The following is a 16,229-nucleotide window of genomic DNA, read 5'->3' on the forward strand; positions in this document are numbered from 1 at the left end:
AATATTAAAGACACGGAAATAAAGAGGGAAAGTGAATTTTTAAGGGAAGGAAGGATAGAAGGAAGATTTTTTAATTTTTTTAAAAAATACAAAAAAAAGAAGGAAAAGAGGAGTGTTGTATTGCTGTATGGAGAAGGTGAGGATTTGTCCCTCCTCTAAAAGAGAAGTCGCCGCGGAGACAGACAGCATTCCCGGACACACTGTGTGGCGTTGTCGTAGCAACAGGGTGCAATATTATTAGCCGGCGTGTTGCATCAATAGGAGGCTCAGTCCTCCGCAGCCCCGCCGGCAGGATGGACGTCCAGCCGATTCGACGATGGGGCTGTCAGCCGGACGCCGTTCTGACATGAGGGCGTCGAGCTCGGCTGCGTATGGAAATCAACACCAGGGTTTTGGGTGTGAGGAAGAGGAGGCACTGTGAGAGAGGTGAGAGAGGCCGGGCAGCGCCTTGTGTGACGATGTCCTGAGATCTGGATATTCTTTCTGTGCTTATAAATACACGTGAATGGAAACTACTGTGGAGCAGATGTGGAGGCGAGGGGAGGCGGGATGTCTGGGATGTCAGAACGGGATCATCACTCACATCATCTGTGTGTAGAAAAAGCAGATGAGTCATTTTCAGCACGAGCGTTTGTGCCGGGACAGCACCTCCGTGTCGACGCATCATACAGAGGTTATGTCGATTAAGGTGATACCGTCGGGGGAAACCTTGTTTTGGTGATTCCCACATTCTGGTTTAAGGGATTACTCGCTGGGGTTAGAATAAGGAAACCAAGGCTACATTTGACAAAACATGACGCATGCTTCGTCATCAAGCTCACAACAATGATGATCTCCTCAGAAGTTTTACCCATCATCCTTTGCTTTCTGCTGCTGGTATTATGCACCCACTGCTCTGACAATACAGCTGTGTACTGCTGCTACTGCATAATAACACCTGTTTATGTTGATAAACCTCTGTCTTCCTAAATATGAATGAGATCTAATCATGATGCTATTTGTAAGTGGCAATTTGTTTTTTACATACTTAACTTAAAACGTGTTATCAGACATTCGTTCTAATAAATTGTTTAAACATTCATATTTTTTAAATTGTTGTAATTTTGCACTGAAATGGATTCACAAGAGCAATGTGAAATCAATTTTTTACTCCACTTCATTAACTAATTAAAAAGGAGAAATCTGTAATTACCTCAACTCTACATATTGTTGCCTTGAAAAAACGAGATGAGAAGATATATTTGAAGATCTTATCTATGAGAAAGCTGCGTTTATAGTAAACTACTAAAAAAAGATATGTCTGAATGATATTGAATGAGCTTGCTTTATTACATCAGTTCCTGTGTACGGCTCTTTAGAGGTTGTACTGCTTGTATGAAGAAGTTTGATGTTTTGGCTCCAGAGGGCACTTTGCAAATCAGTTTGATTTTGGGTTGGTTGGGTCTGAAGAAAATGTACAAATTAAACTAATCTGGTGGGAGTGGAGTTACAAAGGATTCCTCTTAGATTTACAGAGCTCAGCAGGCCTGTGGACTCAGCCTACATTAGCAGCTACTAGCATAACACCCCTGAATCTCTGAATGAACTGTATAGGCCAAGTGATGTTGGTGAGGTAGAAGAATGCAGGAAGTGAAGTAGATAATACAGTTAAATCTGGATTTTGGAACTGTAGTGTAATAGGTTAATGGTAGAATTGTTGGTAGTAGAAGGAGGAAGAGTGGTAGCAGCCAAAGACACACTTCACACTTCTGCAGTTGCAGACGTCACACACTCTTTGGTCAGGTCCCTTCAAATGCTATCAGTCAAAGCTAAGATGCTACTTCTGTTTAGTATGTCAGGAGGACGATTGGTTGAGGTTGCGATATGTGTTCCTTTAGCCTCACGCGTAATGAGTCACTTATGAACCTGCCCTTAACGAAACGTGTCTGTGTTCACGCTCCAGAGAAACAACATGACGTGGAGATCCTGTCTCCACCATCTAAGGAGAAAGAGAAGAAGAAGAGGCCGATGTCACAGATCAGCGGAGTGAGAAAGCCCACACAGAGTCCCGCCTTAGCCCCCGCCTGCATCCCTCGCTTCGGAGTCAGCGCACCGCACGAGAGTCTGCTGGCCAAGGTGGGTTCACAGACACACACACACACACACACACACACACACACACGCACTAAGAAACTCTTTGTCTCATAAACGTCCTGTTTCATTTCTCCAGGAGATCGAAGACGTTAATCTTTGGGGTCTGGATGTTTTCAAGATAGCAGAATATTCCGGGAACCGGCCTTTGACGGTGATCATGCACTCCATCTTCCAGGTAGGAAGGAGTCTCAGCTCATTCATAGGATGTCTGATCTGTATGTTTACTTTTCTATTTCATAACACTGCAGCTGTTGAACCAGAAAATATGTGACAACCACTTCAATCTACCTGCTCGACACTGTAACGCACAAACTGGTGAAAGCATTTAGTAGCTAAAGATATTAAGATATGTTTATTCATACCAAACACATGCACAGACATGCACAACACTCTCATGCAATGGTAGGTAAATCTAATCTCTGCTTTTAACCCATCTGGTGCAGGACACACAGAGCAGTGAGCGACCATGTACGGCGCTCGGGGAGCAGATGTTGGGGGAGTAAGGTGCCTTGCTCAGGGGCACTAGACAGTTTAGGGAGACTCTTGGATTTTTTGGAAAGATCAATCCAGGTTCGTCTTTTGTTGTCTCTCCGTGGAGTTGAACCAGAGACGAACCAGAGACCTTCTCTGCCCATAGTCCAAGTGTCTGCCACTAGAACACCGCCTCTCCTAAAGAGCCAGATGTTTTTCCTCTGAACTTGGAAAAGGCCAAAATCAGAACAAAAAGAAAGTGTAGCTGGACACAATCATGACTCCAAATGTTAAATGAAGTTGCTCTGTAACTGCTGGATGTGAAAATGAACAAAAGATGATGATAAAGTATGTCATACATGCCACCCTTGTTTCTGCTGCCCCCAGGTGGCCCAAAAAAACAGCTATTGTAGGTTTGAGACATGACTTAAAATCTTAAAATGCTAAATTTTGATGTTACTATGAAGTCTGTAAGCGTCTGTATTGCATTTTTGAGATTTGGGGAAAAACCTGTTAGAGGCGAACCTATGGCAACTTCCCAGGGAATGAGAATTAACAGGAGCCTCCCATGTTCCAGTTAAAAAAAGAAGAATCTTGAACAGGTGTTACTGGTTGTTCATGTGTCTTCGATGTTCCCCCTCATTCCGTCAGGAGAGAGATCTTTTCAAAACCTTTAAGATCCCGGTCGACACCTTCATCACCTTCATGATGACCTTGGAGGACCACTACCACTCTGACGTAGCTTATCACAACAACATCCACGCAGCTGACGTGGTGCAGTCCACACATGTCCTCCTGTCCACCCCCGCTTTAGAGGTGAGATGAGAAAGCTGCTGCTGCTGCTGCTGTAGCTTCTGGTTACCAGATTTGAGGATGTAGTTAATCCCCTCCACCCTGATTCTTGATGACCTATTAACTCGTTTGTTATTTGTCACTGGAAATAAGTAACAGTTTCAATATTGAATCAGCGCATCGTTTTTTTGAATATATCTGTTTCGTCTCCTCGGTCCAACCCAGGCCGTGTTCACAGACCTGGAGATCATGGCCGCTCTGTTTGCAAGTGCCATCCATGACGTCGACCACCCAGGAGTCACCAATCAGTTCCTGATAAACACCAGTAAGTTCTTTATAAACACCAGTAGGTTTCTCTCTGTCTCCGTCGACATCTGCCCAAACAGGCTCGGTCCAAACAGGACTCCAAGATCGGAAACACTGTGATATATTTGACCAATTTAAAATTGAATTTAATCTTTAAACAAAAGTTTTATTAGTGGGATAACCCTTAGATTATATCAGTATATATTTGAAATACTTAATTGATTAGCAATTTTTTTAAGCACTGTGTAATATTCAAACGTTTTATTAAACTTTCAGACACTACTTTACTACCAACACTACACTTAACTTAAAATAAAACAGTGATCAATACTTGCAGGTATTGACACATTTAGAGTCTGGGTCTGGATCTGGATCTGGAAGTTAGACATGGATACCATGAGCACTGATTCAGAGTGATACATAAACTGGAACTATATTTGCGGTGTTCCTGTTAACACATTTCCATCGTTATCTCGGCAGGTTCGGAGTTGGCGGTGATGTACAACGATGCGTCGGTGCTGGAGAACCACCACCTCGCCGTGGGCTTCAAACTGCTCCAAGAGGACAACTGTGACATCTTCCAAAACCTCAGCAAGAAACTGAAAGAGTCCCTCCGCAAGATGGTGATCGACATGGTGAGGCAGCTGCTCCAGCTTCTACGTGATGTTTTCTTGACTGTTTTGCTTTTCAGTCGCGCTCGACCTGAACGGTCACCTCGGATATTAAATCGTGCTCATGGTCGTGTTTAGTTTGCGCTCAGTTAAAAGTTCGCTGATACAGCAGCTCCATGTTTCTGGTAACAGGCGACTTTGAAAAGGCTGCTGGCAAAACATCATGCAGCTGCTGCGCGAGGACGCCGAGCGACAGTTGGTTATTTACGACTTTTTTCATCTTCAGCTGGAGGGGAGTAATAAAAGTGTAACGTCAAAGAGAGTTGGAAAAGAGACAGAATGAAATGCAAGAACGTGGAGAACAAACTTGACTCCAGGATTTCTCTGTTGCTGTTAGAGCTTAATCTGACTGAGGTGTCTTTGATTTATTGATATCAGATTTATCAACACAAACATAAAGACATCCAGTGTCCTCGGCTTATCCGGGCTCAGGTCCTGGAGGTACCCGGCCAAGTAGGGGATTCCGGACCTCCCTCCCCTGAGCCACGCTTTCCGGCTCCTCGTGGGGCGTCCTGAGTCGTCCCCAGGCCAGAGAACATATATCACCCCTCAGGCGAGTTCTGGTTCTACCCCTGGGTCTCCTCCTAGTTCCTATCCATGTCCAGGAAGGCGCCGAGAAGGCCTCCTGATCTGATCCAGGACCACCTCGACTATTTCCTTTCAATGTGAAGGAGCAGGGGTTCTATTCCGAGCTCCCTCCAGAACTAGCTCCTCCCCCTAACACATATAGACATGCAGAGACACACAGTCACTAACCTCACATAATCTGAAAGACACACTGTGGGATGTATAGTGCATCGTTTCATATACACACTTCATTAAATGTCTTCATTCAAAAGGATTAAATGACCAGGACTTCCCCGCTGACTGTGTAAAAACAGAGCTCAACAGTTCACAGGTCACCTCATGGAAACATGTGACTGAAGCTGGTTCTCTGTTGTTTGACTGTCGCCCCCTGCAGGTGCTGGCCACTGATATGTCTAAACACATGAACTTCTTGGCGGACATGAAGACGATGGTGGAAACCAAGAAGGTGACGAGTCTGGGAGTCCTGCTGCTCGACAACTACTCTGACCGCATTCAGGTGAGAGCGCCCCCTGCTGACCATGGACAAAGGAATACATATAGTCATAACTTGGGGATTTATAAATACATCTCTGGATAGTCGCTGTGTGTAGTTTGATGAACTGAGGCTTAACTTCACTGCTTATTAGATTAAAACTTCACAGTGAGCACTAACTGAAACAAGCAGTTCTCACACACAGCGTGTTTCCACTCTGACCTCTGAACAGCTGTACTACCAAGGAGTGGGCGTGATAGTGCTGCTGCCTGCTGGACACAGTGGTCACTGCGTTTCTGCAGATCTGAAGAACAGAGCCATGTGGTTTTGTTGTGCTCCTGGCAGAATGATAATGAGATTAACCACATCCGTCCTTCTCCTCCAGGTTCTGCAGAACATGGTCCACTGTGCCGACCTGAGCAACCCAACCAAACCGCTGGAGCTGTACCGACAGTGGACGGACCGCATCATGGTGGAGTTCTTCACACAGGGAGACCGCGAGCGGGACAAGGGCATGGAGATCAGTCCCATGTGTGACAAACACAATGCCTCTATAGAGAAGAGTCAGGTAAGAACCACTGAAACTCACCGATGTGGTGGAAATACATGTAGACTGTAAAACTGAAATTGAGACATATTGTTTTTAGAAAAAGGATACGATTTGGGCGAACACAGGAAGACCTTTAAGCAACAAATGCAAAGATTTTGTGTTCATCATTATTATTTTATGACCAGGTGGGATTCATCGACTACATCGTCCACCCTCTGTGGGAGACCTGGGCTGACCTGGTGCACCCTGATGCCCAGGACATCCTGGACACTCTGGAGGACAACAGGGAATGGTACCAGAGCATGATCCCCCACAGCCCATCACCTTCCAGCCCCGAGGAGCACCGCCTGGAGGCTGAGCTAGGAGGAGGACCACTGGGAGCAGGAGGATCTCTCCCTTCAGGAGGAGGAGGAGGAGGAGGAGGAGGTGGGGACAAGTTCCAGTTTGAACTCACTCTGGAGGAAGAGGAGGAGGATGATGTGGAGTCAGATCTGGATAGCCCCCTAGAGGACGGGTCCCAGTCGGGCGGGGAGCGCCACCTGGACTCCTCCCCTTCCCTTTCTCCAGACCCCCACAGCAGCAGCAGGTACCGCCCCCCGTCGCCTCACCCGCCCCGAACCCTGAGTCTGGCTGCCTTGTCGGTGCGGAGCCCCCATCCCCACCTGAACCTGTCCTCCCCGGGGAGGGGGGACTCCGACAGGGACAAAGAACTGAGCCAGGAGGGCGACGGAGTGTCTTGCATGCGTATCGGCACGTAACAACCAGCACAACCTGCCCGGCCTGAGAGACAGGAGATGTAGGGAGGAAGAGGCAGGGCAGGCCTTTACCAATAAAGTCTGTAAAATCACCACAGTCCCTTTACACTGGAGACACTCTCTCTGGAGAACAGAGGGACGTTTGTCCTCTGTTTGATTTAAATTTTTCATCAAAGAAGAATCGTTTTAGCCTCTCTTTGGATGCCCTATAGGCCTTTGTGTCCCGTCCTGCGTCGTTGTAGCTTCTGTTCAGAGCGTCCCAGAAAAAGACTGCCGCAGTTTCACTGGGAAGAAGAACTGAGCTGGGGTGCGACACTCCGACAACGACATAAATGAAAGGAAATGTCTTCCTCCAAAATAACTGTTTGTGAACAGCAGCGAACGAGGACCAAGGTGGATCGAACAGGGTCTTGGAAATTATTTTTGCACCATAGTTTTTAGTTAATGGAATTATTGAATCCGTTTGGAATAAGTGAGTATGATTTCTGTGTTGCGAGAATGATGTGAGCGATAAATAATTTTACCAAATACAGGATGAAGGTGAGCAGCGAGAAAAATCGATGGACCTAAACCTCAGGGTGTGAAGAGAAACTAAAAATCGAATGTAGCACGGATGTAGTGAGTACTCCTGACCTGACCCCCGACCCAGAACTCGAGTTTGATTTACCTCCAAACTCGAGTCTTGGTTTAACCTCCTACATTTTTATTAAAACCCTTTAATAGTAAATTTGGCACATGAAGCAATTCAAAAACCAACTTGTAGCACCACAGAGATTGAAACCTGAAGAGGACTGAACCACAGTCTCACGGGTTCAAAATACAGAAGACACCACCTGTGTAAATTGTTTTAAGCTATATTTTTCTTTTTTAGCCTGAGATGATGTTAAATGGTGTCATTGTTTAAGGTTCTGATTTCGGGACAGTTCTCTGTTGTACGTTTGCTGGTCTCGTCTGTGTTAATGTGCTTCAAAAGCAATTTTTTAATCAGGGTGCCTCCGGTCCGCAGTAGCACTTTACCATCTCTGCTGTACAGCCCTTCTATTCAGTCACACAAAGGGCTTCACCCACTGTAGCCTCAGGCAAACAGGACAGGAGGACGATCTGATGCTGGGTTCCAGGGCAGGAAAGTAACAGAACCACTGTCTCAACAGAGAGTCCTCAAGCACAGTAAAAATATCATTTCTGATCAAATTAAATATGTTTTACCCCAAACTACCTGAGCATGCACCCCCAAACAAATATGTATTTTCATTCGCTAACTCCAAGTCGTTATCCAGATCTGCACCAAATTTTATCTCATTATGGAGATCAGCACTGTTCACATGCCTGATTATTTTCGGACGCATTTCATCTTTGTTCAATGCAAACGCAGATGAAAACATAACCCGGGGGAGGAGATGAAAACCATGTGACGACAGCAGCAACCAGTGTCGGTTGATTTGGCCTCGGTGTGATTGGTTTATCGCCCACATATTAATAATACATGTGTATAGAATCTACAGACTGGAACTCAGAGTCCTAAGCAGAGAGGTGTTCAGCTCAATGGCATCTGATTCAGTTATTCCGAGGAGAAACTTTAAATGAAACTTAAACTGTTTATTTATTAACCCTTTGAGGTAAAGCTTAAGGGTTTCTATGATTTCATGTAACAATTTCAATCGCTGATATTTAAAATGTCGAACCTCACCCACGTGTCAAATCGACAAAAACTGCTCTGGGGACGTGTTGGCCAGTTCCACTCCCGTCACAGTGATCTTGTCGTTGGAGTTGTCCAGAAATGTAGTGTTGTGCTGCGATCAAGTCGGAACACTGATAAGTGAAACATGCTTTTTGCGGAGGCAGAGATTTAGTCACAGAACAATGGATCCTACATTAACAACCAAGCAACTCAATAGTGCCTTTCATTAGATCTTCCCTCTGCCCTGATTTGTTTTAAAGTCGGTACCGCAGGGTTTTTATTATCAATCTTTAAGCCTGAAACATGCTTCTGCGTTTTCACGGGCCCGTAAGCGCAAGAGCCCTTCCGGGTCCCTTACGTGCTTATGTATCCCTCCTTACGTGCTGACGGGTGTCGACCCCCTTTTCTAAAATTTACGGCAAAGCTCCGCAAGCTCACTCAGCCCGCAAGGCTGTGATTGGTCTGCTCTACATCCCTTCTGGGGCTGCATTTCCGGTTTCATGCGCCATAACACCGGCAGAAATCACGGAAGATTTAGAAGAACGAATATGGACCAAATAGAAGAGCACTTGGCAGAAGATATCCGACAGTATGATCACTTGTATAACCTGTCACTGACTGGCGGATTTGTCCGCCAGAAAAAGGCTACGAGGAGCCGCAGTGGCTATGTAAATAAACAATCGACGAAGAAGAAAGAAGGCGTCTCTAAGGTCGTCTCGACAAAAAGCATTACTCCGCCTAGTGTTCTGGCGCGGAATTGCTTTGTAAGACGCGCAACGGTTGGGGAAGCATGAATGAAAACGAGTCTTGCGCCACAGCGGCGTGAAAAGACGCAGACGCAGTCGCAGAAGCATGTTTCAGGCTTTAATCTCAAGCCCCTTCAGAGCCACGTTAGACGTTACACAACAGTTTCCCCGGGGTGTACTCAAATAAGCTGACCTCCGAATCTAAAATTAGCGGAGTGTCCTTTCAAATTAATGGCTCTCCCTTTTCCCCCTGAATCAGTACAGATCTTAAACCCCCCCCATATCACAGTGGTGTTACTTTCCTGCCCTGCCGATGGGATCTGCTGCTGAGATCACAAGGAGCAGCACAGTTTCATAAGTTCCTGAGAGACACAAATCGCCTGTAGTTCAAAGTAGACCGACTGTGTTCCATCAGGCTTCCAGTGTATGTGGTCATTAGTGCTCGACTGGGATCAACTGTGTTCCATACGTGTTGAAAACACACAAACACCTGCCAGCCTACGATTCTGTGCATTTTTACACTAGAGATTTTAACCTGATGATTGTATCGAAGTCCTTGACTTTTTAAGTGTTAGTTTTTACCAATGATAGATGTCAACAGTATTTAAAGCAGAGAATTTACTAGATTTTGTGCAGCCTAGGATCAGTCTGATCAGTCTGTTCCTAATCGCAACGCTGGGACTTGAGAATGTGTGTAGCTTCAGGAGTTTCACGACTCTTTCTGTATCAAGTTAATGTTTCAGTCTAGATGAACGGTCCACGCCGTCACTGAGGTAGAAAGGCCAGGGAGTGAACAAGCACTACACAGGATATGAGGCACTCCCTGGTCCAGCAGTAGGAAAAAAACACTAGTCGAACAGTATTTCATTAATTCAGCAAGTAAGCTTCATTCATAAGCCTTACATGTGACAGGAGAGGGTGGAACCTGGTGTTTGAAGACCATGCTGCTGTTTTTAACATGCTGAGCCTCAGAAAGCCACTTCACTCACTGTTCTTCTCTTTCTGTTTCCTTCACGGTTCTGGAGACTGGAAAAAAACAAGATACTTTCTTATTTCTAGGCCTAAAAGAGTCAGAATACATGTTCACTTTGCAAGTGATCAGCATAGAATTAAGAGTTCTGTCAATTACCCATAAAGTTGCCTGAAACTGGAAAAGCTTTCTCAGATATATTTTCTGGTATCCATTCAAATTTTATAGAATAAATATTATTTGATACAAAAGTATTTTAAAAGATAATCTGAGAAACTCATCTGTGTTTAGCTTTCCTGTTAATAACCGAATACTTTATTTGGCAAAAATGAACCATGGATGCCTGCGTGCTAAGTGAAAACTATGTAAACATCAGCAGCTAAGTCATCGCTGAATTACTCTCTAGTGTCATCGTCTGGACAAAGTTTATACTTGCACACCAGAAATGTCAGAATGTTATGGCCATTAGCGATGTGGACATTTCCTCTGCCTGATAAGAAACATTCAATTTGTATCTAAACTACTGGTAATGCTCCAAAAACAACAAAAAAATAAGCAACATCAAATTGCATTGGGTAAAATACATTGCAGCCTAGTTAACTTGTAATCTGTCTAAAAAATATATATATATATATATTTTTGACCCACCAGCGATACCAAATGTGTTTTAATATTTCATTGTGTCCGGTGGAAACTTCTTGTACTTTTTGGCTATGTGTCAATATTTGACAAGATAAGAATCAGTAACTTGAAACTAAAAAACTAAATTGAATTTAACAAAATATATTACACACAGTCTCCGCACAATCAGCAACAGCATCTTTGGCTGACCAGAAAAGCCACTTGAGGGAATCTATTCGATATGAACAGACACTTTCCATCATGTGGGATGTTGGTGAACCTGAGACAGATTTCCATTTTGCCGAACTTGGAGTGTGCGTCTGATCTGAGGAGTTTTATCAGCCTTTTGAATTCAGCACCGTGGCTCTTTCCAGGAAGTCGTCGGTGCCACACAGTGTTAAATGTGTTGATGGGCAGCAGAGTCGCTGCTCCTGCTCCATTTCCCCTGTCGCACTGATGCTGCCGGTGTTTATGTTCATGCCGTCTCGTTTTCTCAGCCTGTGTCGTGCAATCTTCTATAAAAGATATTTATTCTTCAAAAACATTTATGTCGAGACAAAGTACTGTAACATAAGACGTTTGATTTTATGTTCTGGAGCCTGATAATCAAGTATACTTTACAAGTATGTATACATCTGCCACTCCAATGTTTTGTCAAAGGAAAAATGAATATATTTTTGTTTCTCATTTTTAGCCGGAAGAGTCTCGAGAGTTCAGGGTGTTTCAAGTGGAAAATGCCAATAAATTATATGGAAATTTATAGCAGATCGGTTGTTTATTATTTCTTTTGTTCTATGTGGTCATCCTAATGAACAATGTTTTTCAAATAGATATAGAAGAGCAACATCACAGACAAGTCAGATTTATTACACTTTCAAATGCTTGTCCTATAAAAGTACAAGAGAAACATAATATCACACTGTATGATCCCAGATCTACACATTATCATCAGCTACAAACATCCTTTTACAAAAACTAAACATTCCTTTGAGTTTAATGCTTTATTTAGTACATTATGCATGTTATATGTTTTTATGCAGGCAGCAATATTAAAGTTGGTGTTGTTGAGATTAGCAGAAGCTTCTGTTCAGTTTGACCGGGGCTCCAGTGCAGACTGGAGGCTTCACTCCCTGTAGACGTAATAGAGGAACAGTCACATGGTAGCAGAAAAAAAACATTATGAATGTGAGGGTTACAGTGATTGGAATTATAGATAATATACAGAATCAATTTACTTTTTATTACAAAAAATACTTTAAAACATAATTGTGGAAATGTCCAAAGGTCTTGGGCTGACTTTGAGATAATGACACGTTTTTATATTCTGAACTTGTCTGAAGATTTTACTAAACTTTTCACACATTTCATCCAGAACCTGCACAAACAAAACAAGTCCTCACCTTGTAAAGTTGACAAACCAATTGGAAAAGGGACGACATGGCCTTGTCCTCGTTCTCCTCTGTGTATTCCTGCAATGCAACATTTATTGTTTTTAGTAATATTTGCTACTGTTTATTATTTAGACTCCAGATGCTGTTTCCCCTTCTCTGTACCAAAACACTTCTTGGGACACATGTATGCACACTACACAAGAAAAGTTCATACAAATCATATAATTAAATACAAAGGAATGAATTCAAGACAAACATTGCCTCAAGCATTTGCAACCGACAGAAACAAGATAATTAAAATCAGGTTCCAACATTAGTACTTTCACGTGTTTCCATGAATTCCTTCTTCTCCAATTGACTGCCCCCCTTTTACTATTGACCTTAACATTTTGGTTGAACTCACCAAAATAAGATCATGCATGAGTCCAATTTAATATTTAATCTTGGCTTCATACAACGTGAGCAACAAAATAACGTCCTTTCGACATTTGATGAAAACTGAATACTTCTGCTTCTGTAGCCAACAAATCTAAATCCGAACCCTTTTGTACCACTGTATTTTAAATCATACTGTAAGTAGTGAAGAATGGGACTTGTGTGTTACCCCATTGAAGGTGACCCAGGGGACGTGAGTGTGAGGTGGGTTCAGAGCTCTGGTCATGACGGCGTTGGCGTGCATCAGCCGGTCTCCCAGTCCGGTTTTCACACAGGAGTCGACGCTCGCCCAGGAGACAGTGGGAGCGTAGAGCTGCAGGCACTGACACAACAGACGACAGGAAGTCTGCATCACTGACGAGACTCTGTTTATTACAGCAAGTCTCGTCTTCCCTCATATTCTTCAACTGATGAATAGACATTTACAATTCTGCCATTTTGAATTGAGAAAAATCAATGGTAGTTGCAGCTGTAGATTTATATACAGCTGACGTGTCTGATCACCTGAATGTCCCCTTACAGAAGCGACTGGATTATTAAAGAAATGTGTTTTATGACCCAAACGATGCAAATAATATAAGCCCCCTATCTGTAGATACTCACAGGCTGTGCAGCATTGAGAACATTTGCAGCCGACTCCATGCAGCTGATGATCTGAAGTGCTGAGTGTCTTGTTATATTGATGATACAGGCCTGAGGAGCACATCAGTTCATCCACAGTCATTCTGCTTCTATAGAAATAAAACCTGACGAGAGGTAGAGGTGAGGAAACATGCAGACCTCCATGAGGTTTCCTTTGCATTCGGGCTCGCCATGCTGACAGGTGTAGGGGGAATTTCCTGACGAAACCTCCTACAAGAGAAATACACAAAAGTCTATTCAAGAATTCACAGTAAGAATTTGTGGGATGACGTAAAATCGTCCCTCTGCTTAAAGTGCCGCTGTGTGTGTGTGTGTGTGTGTGTGTGTGTGTTAAGATCTGAGTGCCTTAGCGTTCCCGTAGGGCACGAGTGTGACGGCCATGATGTCCTGCAGCATTGTCCAGGTGGGGAACAGCTGCTGGGTAATGAAGAGTCTGCAGGCCGGGCACAAGGTCTCATAGTACAGAGAGACAAATACCGGAGGTACAGCCCGGTTTGGTCGGGTGGCGTTCAACTCCATACACTGCTTCTGAACCTACACAGAAGAAGTTGGGTTACAAGATTGTATGTTCTCTAAAAGGCTGATCTACCCTTTTAAAGTTTTCATTATTATCCAGGAAGCAAATTAATTGGTAAAGCAAGATTTTATGACATTTTGACCATTTAACATTATCCACTTTTTGCAAGTATGTCATAGGATAAAGGACAAAATCCCAGCATAGAAATAAAGTGGACCAGATCACAAATGAGTAAAAGAAGGAAAACAGTCAACGATTAAGGTTAAAAACAGTTAAAATATAATATAAATTAAATTTAGATTGAAAGCTTTGGTAATTGTAATGACTGTCATGCGTTTGCTTATCTTCATATCTTTGGATTTCAAACTATTGGTCAAACAAGCATTTTTACTTTTCATTTTATAGCATCTTAAAACAATGTTTACCTAATAAAGCACAATTGTAAAGCTTATAGCTCATAATGTTGATGACAAACTGCACACCCTGGATTTTTGCTTGCAGCCTTCGGTTCCATCTCTGAACCAATTATCAGTTTGTATTGTTTGACCCAGAGCTGCTCAGCCAGTCACATGAAAAACCTCTGGTGCTCAATTTCTAAAGCATGACTCCAATTTAGACGCAGACATAAGCTTTGAACTCGGCTGATTTCTATTTCCCATGTTTTGAGACAATGCTGGTCACTGATAATGTTAATATTATGGGGGGTTTTTTCTTCCAAAAACAGAGTGATTAAGTTATTTGTATAATTTCGAAAACATATAAAGCAGGTCAGGTCTAACATAAATATACTTCAGGTAATTGGCTGAACTTTCTACCTTTACAGTAGCAGGCCTACAAACATTCTAACAAAAGATGGAATAATCGACTTTATTCACTCTTTTTATGATCCACATCAATATTTTACAACATCCAAAATATTGTTTTTCTTTGAAACTAAGCATTTGAACATTTTTAGTTGAAACACTCAGTGTTGATATGCACAAGGAGTTAATACAATAGTAAATAGTTAAAAATTCTTAGTTGAGTATTCTTTACTCACCTTACACTCGATTGCAATCTCCAGTGATCGACACCACTGAGATGGAGGGTAACGACAGGCTGGCGGTTTGGGATGAGACGCCTCAGAGCCTCTGTTCTCAGAGCAGAGCAGTAAGAACACAGGCAGCAGAGCAGGCAGCTTCATGTTGGAAATCAGAAGTCCACACAGATCAGAGGACACTGAGTTACAGATAGGACACAAGGGGACACTCAGAACAGATCTGAAACTGAGGAGAGACAGAGAACAGTGTGGACACTGAGGACAGACAGAGAACCAGTTGGACACTGACTGGAGCTGCTCTTTTTCCTTCAGAGCCCCATGATCAGTCTCATCAGCAGTTTATTAACCCCAGGCTGGATTGACCAGTGATGCCTTCAAGGACCCTCGGCCACTCCTGCTTCTGGCTCCATGGACAAGAGAATACATTATAAAAAGTCGTATCTGCCCGTTTAAATCTGGGATTAATCAGATGCTTTTAAGCACACAAATTAATAGTGATATAAAAGTAAAAATAAAATTAATGGTTGTGCTTCCTCTTGTGGCTCCACATGAGCAGATCAGTTATTAAACACAGAAGGAGAAGGTTGAAATAACACTAAACTGTGCAGACCCACAAAGTGAAGATAGACTATAAAGCAAAGCCTTATGGGAGCTGTAGTGGTTGAACGCTAGCAAGATTTTTTGTGTGGCTAAATTAAATAAGAGCTTATATTTTACAGGTAAAAATAGATTTATTTGTATATGTTATATTATTATTAGAGCAATAGATTTTAAAATGTTGAATATAATTCAAGAACAAAAACAGCTTAGAAAGAGATGACTGAGGGAAATGAGAAGAAGAAGCAGGAAGTTCTGGCGCCATCTTGGGGTCATTTTGAGAAAACACACCTGCAGCGGTTTGTTTTAATGGCGATATTAACACAGTTTAAAAACTTTAGTGACGCAGAAGCCATTATAGAAACCAGAGAAGAGCCTTAAAGAAAGGAACCAGGAGGACACGGGGACACGGTCGTTTCTCCGGGGACTCCACTTGTTTCCACTGGGAAGTGACGGCGGGGGAGCTGCTGGAAAGGCGGGAAATCCTCTGGCGTCATCACACAGGAAGCACAGGTGGATTCGGAAAACAATGGAGGCTGATCCAACACCATCAACACCATCACCACCATGGAGTATCTCCTTTGGATAAACTGACTCTAACTACATTGGTGTCAGATTGATGCTGATGATCCATAACCAATAATAATGATAACTTTGACCTAGCGAGGTCCAGGTTCCTTAAGAACATGATTATTCAGCAGTTTGCAGAATAACCAGAAGCAGAAGAGTCTCCTGTGAAGGTAAGACCAGTTTTCCTTTGATGAAATGCTGCACAGTTTGCAGATTGGATGCATGTTTATGTCCAGTTATGTACAATCTCAACAAACCTTAAAGTCCTTTTGAGATTGTTAAATT

At 43.1% G+C, this 16,229-nt stretch overlaps 2 protein-coding genes across 2 annotated transcripts in view; one reads left to right on the forward strand and one right to left on the reverse strand.

Moving 5' to 3' along the window:
- LOC133960659 (cAMP-specific 3',5'-cyclic phosphodiesterase 4D-like) overlaps positions 1-11,513 on the forward strand; it is a 32,362-nt gene extending 20,849 nt beyond the window's left edge. The window contains exons 8-15 of the mRNA XM_062395440.1: positions 1,943-2,115; positions 2,210-2,308; positions 3,256-3,420; positions 3,622-3,721; positions 4,183-4,337; positions 5,335-5,457; positions 5,819-6,001; positions 6,169-11,513. Of these exons, the coding sequence (XP_062251424.1) occupies positions 1,943-2,115; positions 2,210-2,308; positions 3,256-3,420; positions 3,622-3,721; positions 4,183-4,337; positions 5,335-5,457; positions 5,819-6,001; positions 6,169-6,741 (1,571 nt within the window). The 3' untranslated portion in view covers positions 6,742-11,513. The remainder of the gene's footprint in view (positions 1-1,942; positions 2,116-2,209; positions 2,309-3,255; positions 3,421-3,621; positions 3,722-4,182; positions 4,338-5,334; positions 5,458-5,818; positions 6,002-6,168) is intronic.
- An 86-nt stretch (positions 11,514-11,599) lies between these two features.
- Positions 11,600-15,096, reverse strand: LOC133960660 (gamma-interferon-inducible lysosomal thiol reductase-like). Its single transcript, XM_062395442.1, has 7 exons — positions 14,778-15,096; positions 13,567-13,755; positions 13,360-13,431; positions 13,183-13,272; positions 12,749-12,901; positions 12,154-12,222; positions 11,600-11,883 (listed from the first exon to the last, which is right to left on the reverse strand). Exons 1-7 carry the CDS (start codon positions 14,919-14,921, stop codon positions 11,824-11,826), a joined length of 777 nt encoding a protein of 258 aa, XP_062251426.1. The 5' UTR covers positions 14,922-15,096; the 3' UTR covers positions 11,600-11,823.
- Between the last annotated feature and the right edge of the window lie 1,133 nt (positions 15,097-16,229).

The sequence above is a fragment of the Platichthys flesus genome, chromosome 9 (genome assembly GCF_949316205.1).
Source record: "Platichthys flesus chromosome 9, fPlaFle2.1, whole genome shotgun sequence".
Classification (NCBI taxonomy): Eukaryota; Metazoa; Chordata; class Actinopteri; order Pleuronectiformes; family Pleuronectidae; genus Platichthys; species Platichthys flesus.

Excerpts from the sequence above, each read along its gene's own strand:
- LOC133960660 (XM_062395442.1), bottom strand. The coding sequence starts at position 14,921 with ATGAAGCTGCCTGCTCTGCTGCCTGTGTTCTTACTGCTCTGCTCTGAG. Across the intron at positions 13,756-14,777 it reads AGATTGCAATCGAGTGTAAG|GTTCAGAAGCAGTGTATGGA; the intron begins GTGAGTAAAGAA and ends TCTTCTGTGTAG. Across the intron at positions 12,902-13,182 it reads TTCTCAATGCTGCACAGCCT|TGCCTGCAGCTCTACGCTCC; the intron begins GTGAGTATCTAC and ends CTGTTGTGTCAG.